The sequence below is a fragment of the Carcharhinus amblyrhynchos genome, unplaced genomic scaffold (genome assembly GCF_965287045.1).
Source record: "Carcharhinus amblyrhynchos unplaced genomic scaffold, sCarAmb.v2.hapA chromosome_167, whole genome shotgun sequence".
Lineage (NCBI taxonomy): Eukaryota > Metazoa > Chordata > Chondrichthyes > Carcharhiniformes > Carcharhinidae > Carcharhinus > Carcharhinus amblyrhynchos.
The window spans coordinates 73139-88854 of record NW_027649907.1 but is presented as its reverse complement, the minus strand read 5'-3'; the positions used below and the strand labels follow the sequence as shown (position 1 = coordinate 88854).

General features: G+C 54.8%; 1 protein-coding gene across 1 annotated transcript; it reads left to right on the top strand.

The window, feature by feature from the left end:
• The first annotated feature begins 1028 nt into the window (after nt 1-1028).
• LOC145338762 (haptoglobin-like) lies at nt 1029-12186 on the top strand. Its single transcript, XM_080183150.1, has 7 exons — nt 1029-1034; nt 2786-2818; nt 3297-3369; nt 5154-5186; nt 9496-9630; nt 10088-10162; nt 11411-12186. The coding sequence occupies exons 1-7, from the start codon at nt 1029-1031 to the stop codon at nt 12184-12186; spliced, it is 1131 nt and encodes a 376-aa protein (XP_080039276.1).
• Nucleotides 12187-15716: the final 3530 nt, after the last annotated feature.

The window sequence follows — 15716 nt, the reverse complement described above, 5'->3', positions numbered from 1 at the left end:
GAGTGTTTGATGGGGGGACAGTTTAGAGGGAGCTTTACTCTGTATCTAACCCCGTGCTGTACCTGTCCTGGGAGTGTTTGATGGGGACAGTTTAGAGGGAGCTTTACTCTGTATCTAATCTGCTGTTGATCCTAACACCAGGTTTCAGTCCAACCGATTTATGAGACTTTTTACTGTGTTTACCCCAGTCCAACGCCGGCATATCCACATCTCGATCCTGCTGCCAGGGACCTGGAGGCTTTGGAGAGAGTGCAGAGGAGGTTTACCAGATGTTGCCCTTGTTTGGAGGGTCTGAGCTATGAGGAGAGATTGTGTAAACTGGGGTTGATCTCCCTGGAAAGACGGAGGATGAGGGGAGACCTGTGAGAGGTGGATAAAATTCTGAGGGTTATGGATAGGGTGTACGGTGGGAATGATAGATCTGTTCAGTGTTTTATTCCTGCAGGATTTTCCCGTTCCATTTGATGCTGCTCTGCTTGATTGGAGCATTACCACAGCAGAATGCACTTCCGGGTGAGTGAACGCAAACTTCCCAAAGTACTGAGGGAGCGCCGCACTGTGGGAGGGTCAGTGCTGAGGGAGCACCACACTGTGGGAGGGTCAGTGCTGAGAGAGCACCGCACTGTGGGAGGGTCAGTGCTGAGGGAGCGCCACACTGTGGGAGGGTCAGTGCTGAGGGAGCACCACACTGTGGGAGGGTCAGTGCTGAGGGAGCACCACACTGTGGGAGGGTCAGTGCTGAGGGAGCGCCGCACTGTGGGAGGGTCAGTGCTGAGCGAGCACCGCACTGTGGGAGGGTCAGTGCTGAGGGAGCACCACACTGTGGGAGGGTCAGTGCTGAGGGAGCGCCGCACTGTGGGAGGGTCAGTGCTGAGCGAGCACCGCACTGTGGGAGGGTCAGTGCTGAGGGAGCACCGCACTGTGGGAATTTGTCTCCAGGATTTGGTCATACCTGGCACATGTTCTAACAATGTTTTATTTCAATCTTTTGTTTTCACCAGGTGTGATAATTGACCCCAGGGGGCACCATGACGGTGAGAGTTTTTACAATGTTAGTTACTCTGGGCTCTGAGGAGATCTTGATGTGTATCTGAATAAGTGTGGTTTAGGTTGGATTCGCAGTGCTGAGGGAGCACCGCACTGTGGGAGGGTCAGTGCTGAGGGAGCGCCGCACTGTGGGAGGGTGAGGGCTGAGGGAGCTCCGCACTGTGGGAGGGTCAGTGCTGAGGGAGCGCCGAACTGTGGGAGGGTGAGTGCTGAGGGAGCTCCGCACTGTGGGAGGGTCAGTGCTGAGGGAACGCCGCACTGTGGGAGGGTCAGTGCTGAGGGAGCACCGCACTGTGGGAGGGTCAGTGCTGAGGGAACGCCGCACTGTGGGAGGGTCAGTGCTGAGGGAGTGCTGCACTGTGGGAGGGTCAGTGCTGAGGGAACGCCGCACTGTGGGAGGGTCAGCGCTGAGGGAGCTTCGCACTGTGGGAGGGTCTGTGATGTGGGAGTGCCGCACTGTGGGAGTAACTTCCCAGGGAACGTTGGATTTTGGAACAGGGTCTTACAGTGTTTTATTTCCATCTGTTTTTTAAGCAGATTCCAATGTATTTCGGCTTATCACAGACATGCGTGGTGAGTGTCTTTGCAATGTTCAGTATTCTGTGGTCTCTGGAGTCTTGGCTTTGTGGAATGAAACTGGACAAGTGTAGGATCTCTCTGTGGGGGAGCATCTTAGGGGATAGTGATCATAATTATGTCTCCTTCACACTCTCACTCTGGTAAGTGCGGGGGGAGAGCCGCACTGTGGGAGGGCGAGTGTTGAGGGAGTGCCGCACTGTGGGAGGGACGGTGCAGAGGGGGCGCCACTCTGTGGGAGGGTCCGCGCTGAGGGAGTGCCGCATTGTGCGATGGTCTTTGCCGAGGGAGCGCCGCTCTGTGGGAGGGTCGGTGCTGAGGGAGCGCCGCACTGTAGGAGGATCGGTGCCGAGGGAGCGCCACACTGTGGGAGGGTCAGTGCTGAGGGAGCGCCGCAGTGTGGGAGGGTCAGTGCTGAGGGAGTGCCGCACTGTGGGAGGGTCAGTGCTGAGGGAGCGCCGCACTGTAGGAGGGTCAGTGCCGAGGGAGCGCTGCACTGTGGGAGGGTCAGTGCTGAGGGAGCGCCGCACTGTGGGAGGGTCAGTGCTGAGGGAGCACCGCACTGTGGGAGTGTCGCTGCTGAGAGAGCGCCGCACTGTAGGAGGGTCGGTGCCGAAGGAGCGCCGCACTGTGGGATGGTCAGTGCTGAGGGAGTGCCGCACTGTTGGAGGGTCAATGCTGAGGGAGTGCCGCACTGTGGGAGGGTCAATGCTGAGGGAGTGCCGCACTGTGGGAGGGTCAGTGCTGAGGGAGTGCCGCACTGTTGGAGGGTTAATGCTGAGGGAGCGCCGCACTGTTGGAGGGTCAGTGCTGAGGGAGCGCCACACTGTGGGAGTTTGTCTCCAGGATTTGGTCATACCTGGCACAAGTTCTAACAATGTTTTGTTTCAATCTTTTTTTTTAAACAGCTTTTCACATTGATCCCAGGAGGCACCATGACAGTGAGTGTTTTTGCAATATTTATTGCTCTGGGCTCTGTGGAGATCCTGTTGTGGATCTGAATAAGGGTGGATTATATTGGATTGGCAGTGCTGAGGGAGCGCCGCACTGTGGGAGGGTCGGTGCTGACTGAGTGCCGCACTGTGGGAGTTTGTCTGCAGGATAAGTTTGTTCCTGGAACAGGATCTCACAATGTTTTATGTCATTCTTTTGTTTTAACCAGGTTCCACGATTGAGCCCACGGGGCACCATGTCGGTGAGTGTTTTTACGATGTTAGTTACTCTGGGCTCTGAGGAGATCTCGATGTGTGTCTGAATAAGGGTGGTTTATGTTGGATTTGCAGTCCTGAGGGAGCGCCGCACTGTTGGAGGGTCGGTGCTGAGGGAGCACCGCACTGTGGGAGGGTCAGTGCTGAGGGACTGTCGCACTGTGGGAGGGTCAGTGCTGAGGGACTGTCGCACTGTGGGAGGGTCAGTGCTGAGGGAGCGCCGCACTGTGGGAGGGTCGGTGCTGAGGGAGCGCCGCACTGTGGGAGGGTCAGTGCTGAAGGAGCACCGCACTGTGGGAGGGTCAGTGCTGACGGAGCGCCGCACTGTGGGAGGGTCAGTGCAGAGGGAGCGTCGCACTGAGGGAGGTTTTGTGATGAGGGAGCTCCGCACTGTGGGAGGGTCGGCGCTGAGTGAGTGCTGCACTGTGGGAGTTTGTCTGCAGGATAAGTTTGTTCCTGGAACAGGTTCTAACAATGTTTTACGTCAATCTTATGTTTCAACCAGGTTCCACGATTGAGCCCACGGGGCACCATGTCGGTGAGTGTTTTTACGATGTTAGTTACTCTGGGCTCTGAGGAGATCTCGATGTGTGTCTGAATAAGGGTGGTTTATGTTGGATTCGCAGTGCTGAGGGAGCAACTCACTGTGGGAGGGTCGGTGCTGAGGGAGCGCCGCACTGTGGGAGGGTCAGTGCTGAGGGTGCGCCACACTGTGGGAGGGTCAGTGCTGAGGGTGCGCCGCACTGTGGGAGGGTCGGTGCTGAGGGTGCGCCACACTGTGGGAGGGACGGTGCTGAGGGAGTGCAGTACTGTGGGAGGGACGGTGCTGAGGGAGCGCCGCACTGTGGGTGGGTGGGTGTTGATGGAGCGCCGCACTGTGGGAGGGTCAGTGCTGAGGGAGCGCCGCACTGTGGGAGGGTCAGTGCTGAGGGAGCACTGCACTGTGGGAGGGTCGGTGCTGAGGGAGCGCCGCACTGTGGGAGGGTCAGTGCTGAGGGAGCGCCGCACTGTGGGAGGGTCAGTGCTGAGGGAGCACTGCACTGTGGGAGGGTCGGTGCTGAGGGAGCGCCGCACTGTGGGAGGGTCAGTGCTGAGGGAGCTCCGCACTGCGGGAGGGTCAGTGCTGAGGGAACACCGCACTGTGGGAGGGTCAGTGCTGAAGGAGCTCCGCACTGCGGGAGGGTCAGTGCTGAGGGAGCACCGCACTGTGGGAGGGTCAGTGCTGAGGGAGCACCGCACTGTGGGAGTAACTTACGAGGGAACGTTGGATTTTGGGACTATATCTCACAGCGTTTTATTTCCATTTGTTTTTTAACCGGAATCTCATGAATCTTGGCTGATCGCAGAGTTGTCACGTGAGTATGTTTGCGATGTTTCGTATTCTGGGCTCTCTTGAGATGTGGCTTTGCGGAATGAACCTGGACAAGTGTCGGATCTCTCTGTCGGGGAACATTTTAGGGAATAGTGATCATAATTCAGTTCCCATCTCGCTCGCACTCAGGTCGTAGCTGAGGGAGCGCCGCAGTGTGGGAGGGTCAGGGCTGAGGCAGCGTCGCACTGTGGGAGGGTGAGTGCTGAGGGAGCACCGCACTGTGGGAGGGTCTGTGCTGAGGGATTGCCGCACTGTGGGGGGGTCAGTGCTGACGGAGCGCCCTACTGTGGGAGGGTCGGTGCTGAGGGAGCGCCGCACTGTGGGAGGGTCAGTGCTGAGGGAGCGCCGCACTGTGGGAGGGTCTGTGCTGAGGGATTGCCGCACTGTGGGAGGGTCAGTGCTGAGTGAGTGCTGCTCTGTGGGAGTTTGTCTGCAGGATAAGTTTGTTCCTGGAACAGGTTCTAACAATGTTTTACGTCAATCTTATGTTTCAACCAGGTTCCACGATTGAGCCCACGGGGCACCATGTCGGTGAGTGTTTTTACAATGTTAGTTACTCTGGGCTCTGAGGAGATCTTGATGTGTGTCTGAATAAGGGTGGTTTATGTTGGATTCGCAGTGCTGAGGGAGCGCCTCACTGTGGGAGGGTCAGTGGTGAGGGAGCAACTCACTGTGGGAGGGTCAGTGCTGAGGGAGCTCCGCACTGTGGGAGGGTCAGTGCTGAGGGAGCAACTCACTGTGGGAGGGTCAGTGCTGAGGGAGCTCCGCACTGTGGGAGGGTCAGTGCTGAGGGAGCAACTCACTGTGGGAGGGTCAGTGCTGAGGGAGTGCCACACTGTAGGAGGGTCAGTGCTGAGGGAGCGCCGCACTGTGGGAGTTTGTCTCCAGGATAAGTTCGTTCCTGGAACAGATTCTAACAATGTTTTATTTCAATCTTTTGTTTTAACCAGGTTCCACGATTGAGCCCACGGGGCACCATGTCGGTGAGTGTTTTTACGATGTTAGTTACTCTGGGCTCTGTGGAGATCTTGATGTGTGTCTGAATAAGGGTGGTTCATGTTGGATTCGCAGTGCTGAGGGAGCGCCGCACTGTGGGAGGGTCAGTGCTGAGGGAGCGCCGCACTGTGAGAGGGTCAGTGCTGAGGGAGCGCCGCACTGTGAGAGGGGCAGTGCTGTGGGAGCGCCACACTGTGGGAGGGTCGGTGCTGAGGGAGCGCGGCACTGTGGGAGGGTCAGTGCTGAGGGAGCACCGCACTGTGGGAGGGTCTGTGCTGAGGGAGCACTGCACTGTGGGAGGGTCGGTGCTGAGGGAGCGCGGCACTGTGGGAGGGTCGGTGCTGAGGGAGCGCCGCACTGTGGGAGGGGCAGTGCTGTGGGAGCGCCGCACTGTGGGAGGGTTGCTGCTGAGGGAGCGCCGCACTGTGGGAGGGTCAGTGCTGAGGGAGCACCGCACTGTGGGAGGGTCAGTGCTGAGGGAGCACCGCACTGTGGGGATTTGTCTCTAGGATTTGGTCATACCTGGCACAGGTTCTAACAATGTTTTATTTCAATCTTTTGTTTTAACCAGGTTTTCACATTCGCCACAGGAGGGAAGTTGAGGGTGAGTGTTTTTGCAATATTTATTGCTCTGGGTTCTGAGTGGATCCTGATGTGTATCTGAATAAGGATGGATTATAATGGATTGGCAGTGCTGAGGGAGCTGTGCACTGTGGGAGGGTCAGTGCTGAGGGAGCGCCACACTGTGGGAGGGTCAGTGCTGAGGGAGCACCACACTGTGGGAGGGTCAGTGCTGAGGGAGCTGTGCACTGTGGGAGGGTCAGTGCTGAGGGAGCGCCGCACTGTGGGAGGGTCAGTGCTGAGGGAGCACTGTACTGTGAAGTTTGATGAGGACTTGTATGTTGAGGTAGTGTGGGCGGAGATTAGAAATAGGAGAGGGGAGGTCACCCTGTTGGTAGTCTTTTATAGACCTCCAAAAAGTTCTAGAGAGGTTGAGGAAAGGATTGCGGAGACGATCCTGGTTAGGAGTGAAAGTAACAGGGTAATTGTTATGGGGGATTTTAACTTTACTAATATTGATTGGAATTTTTATAGCTCTAGCTCGTTAGAGGGGTCAGTTTTTGTACAAAGTGTGCAGGAAGGTTTTTTGACTCAGTATGTAGATAGGCCAACTAGAGGTGAGGCTATATTGGATTTGGTACTGGGAAATGAGCCAGACCAGGTGTTAGACTTGGAAGTTGGGGTGCATTTTGGTGATAGTGACCACAATTCGGTTACGTTCACCTTAGTGATGGAAAGGGATAGGCATGAACCTCGGGCCACTGGTTTTAGCTGGGGGAAGTATAATTATGAGGCTATTAGGAGAGAATTAGGAAGCATAGGTTGGACTAGGAGATTACAGGGACTGGGAACGTCCGAAATGTGGAGTTTTTTCAAGGAGCAGCTACTGCGAGTCCGTGATAGGTATGTCCCTGTCAGGCAAGGAGGAATTGGTAGGGCTAGGGAACCGTGGTGCACCAAAAAAGTTGAGTCGTTGGTTAAAAAGAAAAAGGAGGCTTATGTTCGGATGAGACGTGAGGGCTCGGGTAGTGCACTAGAAAGCTTTAGATTGGCTAGGAGGGAGTTGAAGAGTGAGCTAAGAAGGGCTAAAAGAGGACATGAGAAGACTTTGGCTGATAGGGTCAAGGAGAATCCTAAGGCGTTCTATAGGTATGTCAAGAACAGAAGGTTGGTTAGGGCAAGATTGGGGCCAGTTATAGACAGCAGAGGGAAGTTGTGTGTGGAACCGGAGGAGATTGGAGAGGCATTGAACCAATATTTCTCTTTGGTATTCACGCAGGGGGACATGGATATAGCTGAGGAGGACACTGGGTTGCAGGGAGTAGAATTGACAGTGTTACAGTTGATATGGAGGATGTGCTCGATATTCTGGAGGGTTTGAAAATAGATAAGTCCCCTGGTACGGATGGGATTTACCCCAGGATTCTCTGGGAGGCAAGAGAAGTGATTGCAGAGCCTCTGGCTCTGATCTTCAGGTCGTCGTTGGCCTCTGGTATAGTACCGGAAGATTGGAGGTTAGTGAATGTTGTCCCATTGTTTAAGAAGGGGAACAGAGACTTCCCCGGGAATTATAGACCGGTGAGTCTTACTTCTGTTGTGGGCAAGGTTTTAGAAAAAATTATTAGGGATAGGATTTATAGTTATTTGGAGAGTAATGAATTGATTGGAGATAGTCAGCATGGTTTTGTAGCAGGTAGGTCGTGCCTTACTAACCTTATTGAGTTTTTTGAGAAAGTGACCAAAGAGGTAGATGGGGGTAAGGCAGTGGACGTGGTGTATATGGATTTTAGTAAGGCGTTTGATAAGGTTCACCATGGTAGGCTTCTGCAGAAAATGCAGATGTATGGGATTGGGGGTGATCTAGGGAATTGGATCAGGAATTGGCTAGCGGATAGGAGACAGAGGGTGGTGGTTGATGGTAAATATTCATCATGGAGTTCGGTTACGAGTGGTGTGCCTCAGGGATCTGTTTTGGGGCCACTGCTGTTTGTAATCTTTATTAATGATCTGGATGAGGGTATAGTTGGGTGGATTAGTAAATTTGCTGATGACACCAAAGTCGAAGGTGTGGTAGATAGTGAGGAAGGGTGTCATAGTTTGCAGGGTGACTTAGACAGGTTGCAGAGCTGGGCCGAGAGGTGGCGGATGGAGTTTAATGCAGAGAAGTGTGAGGTAATTCGCTTTGGTAGGAATAACAGATGTGTTGAGTATAGGGCTAACGGGAGGACTTTGAATAGTGTGGATGAACAGAGGGATCTAGGTGTATGTGTACATAGATCCCTGAAAGTTGGGAATCAAGTAGATAAGGTTGTTAAGAAGGCATACGGTGTCTTGGCGTTTATTGGTAGGGGGATTGAATTTAGGAGTCGCAGCGTCATGTTGCAACTGTACACAACTCTGGTGCGGCCGCACTTGGAGTACTGTGTGCAGTTCTGGTCCCCACATTACAGGAAGGATGTGGAGGCTTTGGAGAGGGTGCAGAGGAGGTTTACCAGGATGTTGCCTGTTATGGAGGGGAGGTCCTATCAGGAGAGGCTGAGGGATTTGAGGTTGTTTTCGCTGGAAAGAAGGCGGCTAAGAGGGGATCTTATTGAAACATATAAGATGATTAGAGGTTTAGATAGGGTGGATAGTGATAGCCTTTTTCCTCGGTTGGAGAAAGCTAGCACGAGGGGGCATGGCTTTAAATTAAGGGGGGTAGTTATAGGACGGATGTCAGGGGTAGGTTCTTTACCCAGAGGGTGGTGAGGGATTGGAATGCCCTGCCTGCTGCAGTTGTAAATGCGTCTAGTTTGGGGGCGTTTAAGAGATCCGTGGATAGGTTTATGGATGGAAAGGGATTGGTTTACATTAGTGGGTCATTGCTTTTTAACTGGTCGGCGCAACATCGTGGGCCGAAGGGCCTGTTCTGCGCTGTAATGTTCTATGTTCTATGTTCTATGTCTCCCTATCCCCTCATTTCGATCCACACTCGGAGCACAGATCCCGTCTCCCTATCCCCTCAGATATTTCACACTCGGAGCACAGTTCCCGTCTCCCTCTCCCCTCAGTTATTTCACATGCAGAGCCCAGTTCCCGTCTCCCTATCCCCTCGATAAGACCCACACTCGGTGTACATTTCCCGTCTCCCTATTCCGTCGATTAGACCACACTCGGAGCACAGTTCATGTCTCCCTATACCCTCGGTTAGACCCATACTCAGAGCACAGTTCACGTCTCCCTATCCCCTCAATTCGACCCACACTCGGAACCCAGTTCCCCTCTCCATATCCCCTCGATTAGACCCACACTCGGGGAACAGTTCCCGTCTCCCTATCCCCTCGGTTAGACACACACTCGGAGCACAGTTCCCGTCTCCCTATCCCCTCGATTAGACCCACACTCGGAGCACAGTTCCCGTCTCCCTATCCCCTCGGTTAGACCCACACTCGGAGGACAGTTCCCGTCTCCCTATCCCCTCGGTTAGACCACACTCGGAGCACAGTTCCCGTCTCCCTATCCCCTCGGTCAGACCCACACTCGGAGGACAGTTCCCGTCCCCCTATCCCGACTGAGGAAAGATTAGAGGGGGAGTGGCAAGATTGTGGGGCTGGGGTTAAAATTCGGTCAAGCAATGGCCGATCGAAGGGGAGAGCAGGAAGTGGACGGGCAGAAGGGTCTTTTTGAATCCTGCTTTGGTTCGATCTCAGTGTCCCAGATTGAGGAATTCTCCTTCCCTCCCTTTCTATCTCTCAGTTTCGTGCGGCGTTCCGAAGGATATCGAACACGGACACTTTGAATACGTGACAACGCACGGGGTCACGTCGTATCTCTCTGCGATCAAATATACTTGTGACGCAAACTACCACAGACGAGATTTCAGCGATGAAGGTGGGTTCGAGAAATCTGTCCACAGACAGAGCTGAGGGAGCACCGCACTGTGGGAGGGTCAGTGCTGAGGGAGCGCCGCACTGTGGGAGGGTCAGTGCTGAGGGAGCGCCGCACTGTGGGAGGGTCAGTGCTGAGGGAGCGCCGCACTGTGGGAGGGTCAGTGCTGAGGGAGCGCCGCACTGTGGGAGGGTCAGTGCTGAGGGAGCGCCGCACTGTGGGAGGGTCAGTGCTGAGGGAGCGCCGCACTGTGGGAGGGTCAGTGCTGAGGGAGCGCCGCACTGTGGGAGGGTCAGTGCTGAGGGAGCGCCGCACTGTGGGAGGGTCAGTGCTGAGGGAGCACCGCACTGTGGGAAGGTCAGTGCTGAGTGGGTGATGGGCTCTGCGGGGAGTGTGCGGTGGGTACCAGGGGTTATATCAGTTTGCCGTGCTGGACTCTAACCCCTGTTGTGCTGTCTAGGTGTTTATGTCTGTACGATCGAAGGGAAATGGAGAAACACTGACCTTGATTACGAAATCCCTACATGCGAGCCAGGTACAGAATCATATTTACTCTGTCTGCCTTCCATCAGGGACCCCTGTTACACAGGGAGACTCTCTCTGTCTCTGCGTCTCTCTCTGTCTCTCTCTCTCTGTCTCTCTCTCACTCTGTCTCTCTCTCTCTCTCTCCCCCTCTCTCTCTCTGTCTGACTCTCTTTCTCTCTCTGTTTCTCTCTTCTCTCGTCTCTTTCGGTGAGGGGTCAGTCTGATGTTCTGTCTCTCTGCCTCTCTCTCTGTATCTCTGTCTCTCTCTCTGTCTCTCTCTGTCTGTCTGTCTGTCTCTCTCTGTCTCTCTCTCTCTCTCTCTGTCTCTCTATCTCTCTCTGTGCCTCTCTCTGTTTCTCTCTCTGTCTCTCTGTCCCTCTCTCTCTCTGCCTCTCTCTCTTTGTCTCTCTGTCTCTCTCTCTCTCTGTCTCTCGCTCTGTCTCTCTCTCTCTCTGTCTCTCTCTCTTTGTCTCTCTATCTCTCTCTCTCTGTCTCTCTCTCTGTCTCTCTCTCTCTCCGTTTGTCTCTCTGTCTCTCTCTCTCTGCCTCTCTCTCTTTGTCTCTCTGTCTCTCTGTCTCTCTCTCTCTCTCTGTCTCTCTCTCTCTCTCTCTCTCTGTCTCTCTCGGTGAGGGGTCAGTCTGATGTTCTCTCCCTCTCTCTCTCTCTCTCTGTCTCTCTCTCTGTCTCTCTCTCCCTCTCTGTCTCTCTCTCTCTCTGTCTCTCTCTCTCTCTCTGTCTCTCTCTCTGCCTCTCTCTCTCTGTCTCTGTCTCTCTCTCTCTGTCTCTCTCTCTCTCTGTCTCTCTGTCTCTCTCTCTCTGTCTCTCTCTCTCTGTCTCTCTCTCTGTCTCTCTCTCCTGTCTCTCTCTCTCTCTGTCTCTCTCTTTCTCTCTCTCGGTGAGGGGTCAGTCTGATGTTCTCTCTCTCTCTCTCTCTCCCTCTGTCTCTCTCTCTCTGTCTCTCTCTCTGTCTCTCTCTCTCTTTCTCTATCTCTCTCTCTCTCTGTCTCTCTCTCTCTCTGTCTCTCTCTCTTTCTGTCTCTCTCTCTCTCTGTCTCTCTCTCTGTCTCTCTCTCTCTCTCCCTCTGTCTCTCTCTCTGTCTCTCTCTCTGTCTCTCTCTCTCTTTCTCTATCTCTCTCTCTCTCTGTCTCTCTCTCTCTCTGTCTCTCTCTCTCTCTCTCTCTCTCTGTCTCTCTCTCTCTCTGTCTCTCTCGGTGAGGGGTCAGTCTGATGTTCTCTCCCTCTCTCTCTCTCTCTAGTTCTCTGTGGCCGTCCCGTGGTCCATTTGGAGACCCACCAGCGGGTGGTGGGGGGCCGGATGGTGGTGAACGGAGCCTCTCCTTGGAGCATGCTGCTGCGGGGGGCCGATGGGGAGATCATCGACGGGGCACTGATTGCCCACCAGTGGATGCTGACCAGCGCCCACGCCCTCCAGGGAGAGGGGCGCTCGGAGGCAGAGATCAAGGCCAATTTCCATGCCTACGTGGGCATGGAGGATGCCCGGGAAATGGACAGTGCCCACGAGGTCCACATCGACAAGATCTTCACCCACCCAAAGACCAAGGATGCCGTGGTCTACAGCAACGACCTGGCCCTGGTCAAACTCAAGGAGAACATCACCTACTCCAATCATATCATGCCCATCTGTCTGCCCGCGCACGACCTGGCTGCCCTGGGCAAGGTGGGCCACCTGGCGGGCTGGGGGATGGGCGTGGAGCTGAAGCCCGCCACCCACCTGCTGTACGTGGAGCTGGGGGTGGCCAACGCCAGCCAGTGCCTGCACCAGCTGGCCCAGAAGCAGCCCGGCCTCTTCGCCGAGGACGCCCCCGACCTGTTCTGCACCCAGCGCTCGGCGCTGGAGGAGAACGTGTGCCGGGGGGACCGGGGCGCCCCCTTCGTGGTGGAGGAGGGGGGCGTGGAGTACGCCGCCGGCATCCTCTCCTACGACGAAGCCTGTCGGGCCGACACGTACGCCGTTTACACCAATATCTACACCCACCTCGACTGGCTCAAGGAGATCATGGCCAACCATTGAATTTGAGGCTAAAAATCAGAGCCAGTGGGGTGGGGGGGTGGGGGGTTGGGGCAGGCACTTCCCTGGCCCCCACCCCCGGTTCCCCAATCACCCCCCAACCCCCCACCAAAACTTCCAATCCTTCCATTCCCAAGAGCCCCCTTTATCCAAACCCCCCCTAACCCAATCTTTGGCCCATACTGTACGGGACTGGCTCACTCGCTAAACTCTCTGTAGCCCCCCCCACCCCCACCCCCAGCACCGACGCCCTCACTTGTCTCCCACAACCCACCCCCACCCACCCTCCCGCAACCGTGGGACCCTTCAACCTCCCCAAAAACCGACCCCCACCCCCCCACCCAAGTCCTACTACCACCTCCCTCTCAACAAACTGTGGGGACCCGCGCAATCACCCACCCACTGGAATTTTCAATAAAAATCCTCGTTGCAAAATATTCCGTCTCTCTCTCTCTCTCTCTCTGGCGATGACGAGGTGGGGAGTCGGGGGGGTAGGATTAGTAAGTTTGACACAGAGAGAGATGGGCCGAGTGGCCAGCAGCGAGGTTAAACACTGAAACCTTCTCCCTTGAGCCGCTGACATTGACACGGCAATGAAGTGCGGGTTACACAGGAAATAGCTTCCCACTGTTGACTCTATCGATACCCTTCATAATCTTATACACCTCCATTAGATCCCCCCTCAGTCGCCGTCTTTCAAGGGAAAACAGCCCCAATTTGCCCAATCTCTCCTCATAACCCAGTCCTTCCGTACCAGGGCAACATCCTGGTAAACCTCCTCTGCACTCTCTCCAGAGTCTCCACGTCCTTCCGGTAGTAAGGCCACCAGAACTGGACGCAGGACTCCAAATGCGGCCTGACCAACGTTCTGTACAACTGCGACATTAGACTCCAGCTCTTATACTCTATCCCCCTTCCTATAAAGGCTAACATCCCATAGGCTTTCTTCACCACCTTCTCCACCTGTACTGCCACCTTCAAAGACTTGTGCACTTTCACCCCCAGGTCTCGCTGCGTTTCTATACTCTTTATAGGCTTACCCTTTATCATGTAACTCCCCCCGACATTATTCCGGCCAAAATGCATCACCTCACGTTTATCCGGATTAAATTCCCTTTGCCATATGTCTGCCCAATATCCCAGCCTATCGATATCCCGTTGTATTCCCAGACACTGCTCCTCACTGCCCGCCAATCCAGACATCTTAGCGTCATCTGCAAATTTGCTGATCGCACCACTTACTGCCTCTTCCAAGTCATTTATAGATACTATAAGGACCCCCCCACCCACCCCCACCCCCCCCGCCCCCAACCCTCCCCGCCACCCCCCCGGACACTCTCCCTTCCACCATCTTCCCTCGGGGAAAGAGGTACAAAAGTCTGAGGTCACGTCCCGACCGACTCAAGAACGGCTCCTTCCCCGCGTCCGATGTCCTACGTTCAAGGGTCACTCTGGGTCACCCCACGGCACGGAGCCATTCAAGATGGCGGCTCAACGCCAAGGTCAAGGGGAGGTGTGGGTGGTGGGGGGTGGGGGGTGGTGGGGGGAGATGGCTCGATTCTCTCGCTCGCCTGGAGACGGTTCTGGGCTCTGCGGAGTCAGCTCAGGACGTTGGACCCAACAAGGAGTGACCTTGTGTGTGTGTGTGTGTGTGTGTGTGTGTGTCCGTGTGTGTGTGTGTGTCTGGGTCACCGTCCAGCTCCCGATTTTGCAGACTCATCTGTCGATACTGAACTGTTTGCCTCTGGTGAGTTCAGTGGGGGAAGGTTCGGGAGATAAGGGATGGCAGATGCGGGAAGGGGAGGGCTGGAGACGGGAAAGAGAGTGGAGGAGGGCGGCGAGGGGGTGGGGTGGAGACTGGCCAGTCGCTGACTCTGCAGTCACTAACTCAATGGAAAGTTCCAGATCTGGGCAGTGGGGAGGGGACACAAGAGGGAGAGAGGGTGAAAAGCGGCGGGATCTGCGCAGAGAGAGCAATTGCAAAGCACCGAGCCCAGCGGACACCCGTCTCCTCCAAGAACAGCTCGGATTGCCCGCGGACGTCCAGACACAGTCTCAACATGGGGTGAGAACCCCGGGCAAGGGGAGATTTACTCTGTATCTAACCCCGTGCTGTACCTGTCCTGGGAGTGTTTGATGGGGGGACAGTGTAGAGGGAGCTTTACTCTGTATCTAACCCCATGCTGTACCTGTCCTGGGAGTGTTTGATGGGGGGACAGTGTAGAGGGAGCTTTACTCTGTATCTAACCCCGTGCTGTACCTGTCAAAGGAGTGTTTGATGGGGGGACAGTGTAGAGGGAGCTTTACTCTGTATCTAACCCCGTGCTGTACCTGTCCTGGGAGTGTTTGATGGGGGGACAGTGTAGAGGGAGCTTTACTCTGTATCTAACCCTGTGCTGTACCTGTCCTGGGAGTGTTTGATGGGGGGACAGTGTAGAGGGAGATTTACTCTGTATCTAACCCCGTGCTGTCCCTGTCCTGGGATTGTTTGATGGGGGGACAGTGTAGAGGGAGCTTTACTCTGTATCTAACCCCGTGCTGTACCTGTCCTGGGAGTGTTTGATGGGGGGACAGTGTACTGGGAGCTTTACTCTGTATCTAACCCTGTGCTTTTCCTGTCTTGGGAGTGTTTGATGGGGGACAGTGTAGAGGGAGCTTTACCCTGTATCGAACCCCGTGCTGTACCTGTCCTGGGAGTGTTTGATGGGGGACAGTGTAGAGGGAGCTTTACTCTGTATCTAACCCCGTGCTGTACCTGTCCTGGGAGTGTTTGATGGGGGACAGTGTAGAGGGAGCTTTACTCTGTATCTAACCCCGTGCTGTACCTGTCCTGGGAGTGTTTGATGGGGGGACAGGGTAGAGGGAGCTTTACTCTGAATCTAACCCCGTGCTGTTCCTGCCCTGGGAGTGTTTGATGGGGGGACAGTGTAGAGGGAGCTTTACTCTGTATCTAACCCCATGCTATACCTGTTCTGGAAGTGTTTGATCGGGACAGTGTAGAGGGAGCTTTACTCTGTATCTAACCCCATGCTGTACCTGTCCTGGGAGTGTTTGATGGGGGGAGAGTGTAGAGGGAGCTTTACTCTGTATCTAACCCCGTGCTGTACCTGTCCTGGGAGTGTTTGATGGGGGGACAGGGTAGAGGGAGCTTTACTCTGAATCTAACCCCGTGCTGTTCCTGCCCTGGGAGTGTTTGATGGGGGGACAGTGTAGAGGGAGCTTTACTCTGTATCTAACCCCATGCTATAGCTGTTCTGGAAGTGTTTGATCGGGACAGTGTAGAGGGAGCTTTACTCTGTATCTAACCCCATGCTGTACCTGTCCTGGGAGTGTTTGATGGGGGGAGAGTGTAGAGGGAGTTTACTCTGTATCTAAACCCATGCTGTACCCTTCATGGGAGTGTTTGATGGGGCCAGTGTTCCTTCATCGCAAAGACATTGTTTATTTGCGAATAGATATTTTCTGTGTTTTATTCCTACAGGATTTTCCAGTTCCGTTTGATGTTGCTCTGTTTGATTGGAGCATTATCACAC

Bases quoted from the DNA above. Each gene is read 5' to 3' on its own strand.
- LOC145338762 (XM_080183150.1), top strand. The intron at 9,631-10,087 runs GTGGGTTCGAGA...TGTGCTGTCTAG, and splicing joins ACGAGATTTCAGCGATGAAG to GTGTTTATGTCTGTACGATC. The intron at 10,163-11,410 runs GTACAGAATCAT...CTCTCTCTCTAG, and splicing joins AATCCCTACATGCGAGCCAG to TTCTCTGTGGCCGTCCCGTG.